Below are 2,724 nucleotides of genomic sequence, written 5' to 3' on the forward strand. Positions count from 1 at the left end.
AACTGTAACTACAAATGTACCTGTGGCGGTCCCTGTCTTCACTGACACAGCTCTGGAGCCAACAAACCAACTCCACCCACCCCCACGCCCCACATCACCACCCCCTGTTCCTCTCCCTGATTTGATAGATTAAAACAATAAAATTTGAGCAGGTGTAGGGCCCACACCACGCATGAAGCAGAACCCATTAATGTCTGGTTGACGATAAGCTGCTCCCCCCACTGCTACTATCCACCTTTTCCCTCTTTTACATGCTTCCTATTTACTGAATTCTTGTAAATTTACAAACAAAACATCTCATCTTCTTTTGTAATTAAATACGGCCCCAGGTATAAAATTGAAAAGTTTGCCTTTTCCTTATCGAACAATTGAATAATATGTTATATTCAATATCCCTTATTCATTGTAGACACAGCGTTCCAGTTCGCAAAAAAAATCAGACGTCAAACCAAGCCAACTTTTTTTTCTTCACGTTACCCTACATTCTAGGAAACGTTACTCAAAAATATGCTCCTCTTCTAGACTTTATCGAAACCTACCTCGGCTGCTGTTAAGACAATAACAATAAGGATGGCGACCACGGCAACGATGATGAGGAGAAGGAAGACAAGAGAGCGCAATGAAAGAGATGATTGCGAAGGGGTGGGGAGAGATTAGGGTTAGGGGGAAAAAAAGGGGGGGGGTATATGTTGGGTAATGCTTCAAAATAAAACCTAGAAGAATTGAGTGGACAAAAAAAATTTTTTAAAGTATGTATGTATGGCTCAACAACGATTCGCCCACTACATGTAATATGGATATATCAACACTCAAGAATGAATATACAAAGTAAAGAGGCGGAGAGTGGTTTTTTTTTTTGGGGGGGGGGCTCATAAGCTGAGAACGACTTGGATATGGAGAGTACGTGAGAAATTATTTTCAAGGAAGATCCTCAAAACTACACACTTTAAACACAATGAACGTGTAATGTAATTTTGCAACCAATGTGAAGTGAAAATTTTAAAAACGAAAGCTTAATCTTACCTCAAATAACTGGCGCAAGTCATGCTTTTGTTTCAGTGGCGTAGACGCAGAGTAATACTAGCACCAAAATGCAACCACACGAGCAATAGATCCAGCACAGCGAGTATTTCAATGCCAGACTAACGTCAATGAGATGATCTGAAGTAAATTGACCTAATAGTTTTATCACAGTGGTCTCTGGGGGAAAGGCTGTCTAGATAAAGTGAAATTTGTACTGTAGTCACTTAAATACTATATATTGAGAAGACCGGTCTACTCTTTGAGCCAAGTTACGAGCTCTTGGTCACTAGAGACGAAATGGTAAGAAAACACTCGTTCAAGCTTCACTGATCCTTTAACCTGTTTGTCAGACACAGGAGATGTTATTATGAGTCTGAGGAGTCGAATGAAATCTCCGTGGGGGTCAGCAGACAATGAAGATGACCACAAAGTGACCACGAGCTCGTCTTTTTCTTCTCACGCACAGTTCTGCGACCGTTCCCCGAGCGGTTCGTTTCCCTCTCTCCAACAGCTCGCCCGATGGTTTTATCGTTGTCGAACTCCCGTGCTTCTCGGCAAGCCCCGGGTAATAATGGCAAATAACGGCAATCACAAACCGGACGAAAGGAATTTATTCAGAGGCTTTCTAATTTGACGCATTTTACAAGAAAAGAGAGGAAGCCAGTAGTAATTACACCCTCGAAGATCTGACCAATGCGGTCTTGCTTCTAGACACTTCTGTCTTAAATGAGACGATGATTTATACACTGGCCAATGGGTTCGCGCGAAAACAAAAATGCCTGCTCCCACAAATTTCCTTCCCACGCAGACCCACCCCCTTCTTTTTTTTCTCTTCCTTATTAATAAAGCAACACATTGATCGGCTCCCCCATCTCACGTCACGCTACTACTGACAATAAACACTATCACGCTCATTGTTGCCAGTAAACGCCTAGTAGCACCGTTAAGATAACGGCTGGCAGATCTGTTGACCAGCACTCGATTTGTTTTATCTCCGACTTGAAACATGCATCGCAATTTAGCTCTTCTCTTTTCTACTCTGCATTTAGTTCATTTACAGCTTTTTGTCATGGCGTATCGAGAACGAATTTTTTATCTGAGTCCAAGTGGTCATATTGATATTATGTTCGAAAAAATACCCTCAAATCAATTCAGAATTACAAAATGTAGCTGCCCATCAGTGAAATGGGAGACTCTATGATAGAAAAGGGATAGAAAGACTGTAAAAGAAACCGAACTAAGGGCCTAGAGGGTTGATTTCAGGATCAGTATATTGACAAACTGTAGAATTTTGACAATTCTCCCACTATGCCTTCACGGAATAGGGTTTAACGGAAAGAGAGGATGGGAGACAACTAGCAGTATTTTCCAAATGGATTTTTCTATTATCTCCCATGTTTCGAGTCTGCCTGGGGCCAGGAAGTTGGCGCTAACGCCCGTACGTGGGGCGGCCTGACTATCTCGGCACCCTGGCTCCTGGAAACCGCTGAGCGCCCACCAGCGTTTTGAATGATACCCAGCTCGCATTAGATGAAGATGGCATCTCGCATCCAGATGCTAGGGGCAAAATGTTCCATCTCATTACGAACAATTTATGAAAGTCACAGTTTGGAAGAGAGAGAGAGAGAAGGGGGGGGGAGAAATTATGATTTTTTTTATTGTTGGAGATGACCAGCCGAAAAATGAACAGGGAGAGTTGTG

General features: G+C 42.5%; 1 protein-coding gene across 1 annotated transcript in view; it reads right to left on the reverse strand.

Moving 5' to 3' along the window:
• Positions 1–2,450, reverse strand: part of LOC101864107 — a 19,135-nt gene extending 16,685 nt beyond the window's left edge. The window contains exon 1 of the mRNA XM_005089033.2: positions 1,024–2,450. Coding sequence (XP_005089090.1) covers positions 1,024–1,046 — 23 coding nt within the window. The 5' untranslated portion in view covers positions 1,047–2,450. The remainder of the gene's footprint in view (positions 1–1,023) is intronic.
• Between the last annotated feature and the right edge of the window lie 274 nt (positions 2,451–2,724).

Source organism: Aplysia californica, unplaced genomic scaffold (assembly GCF_000002075.1).
Source record: "Aplysia californica isolate F4 #8 unplaced genomic scaffold, AplCal3.0 scaffold00002, whole genome shotgun sequence".
Taxonomy (NCBI): Eukaryota; Metazoa; Mollusca; class Gastropoda; order Aplysiida; family Aplysiidae; genus Aplysia; species Aplysia californica.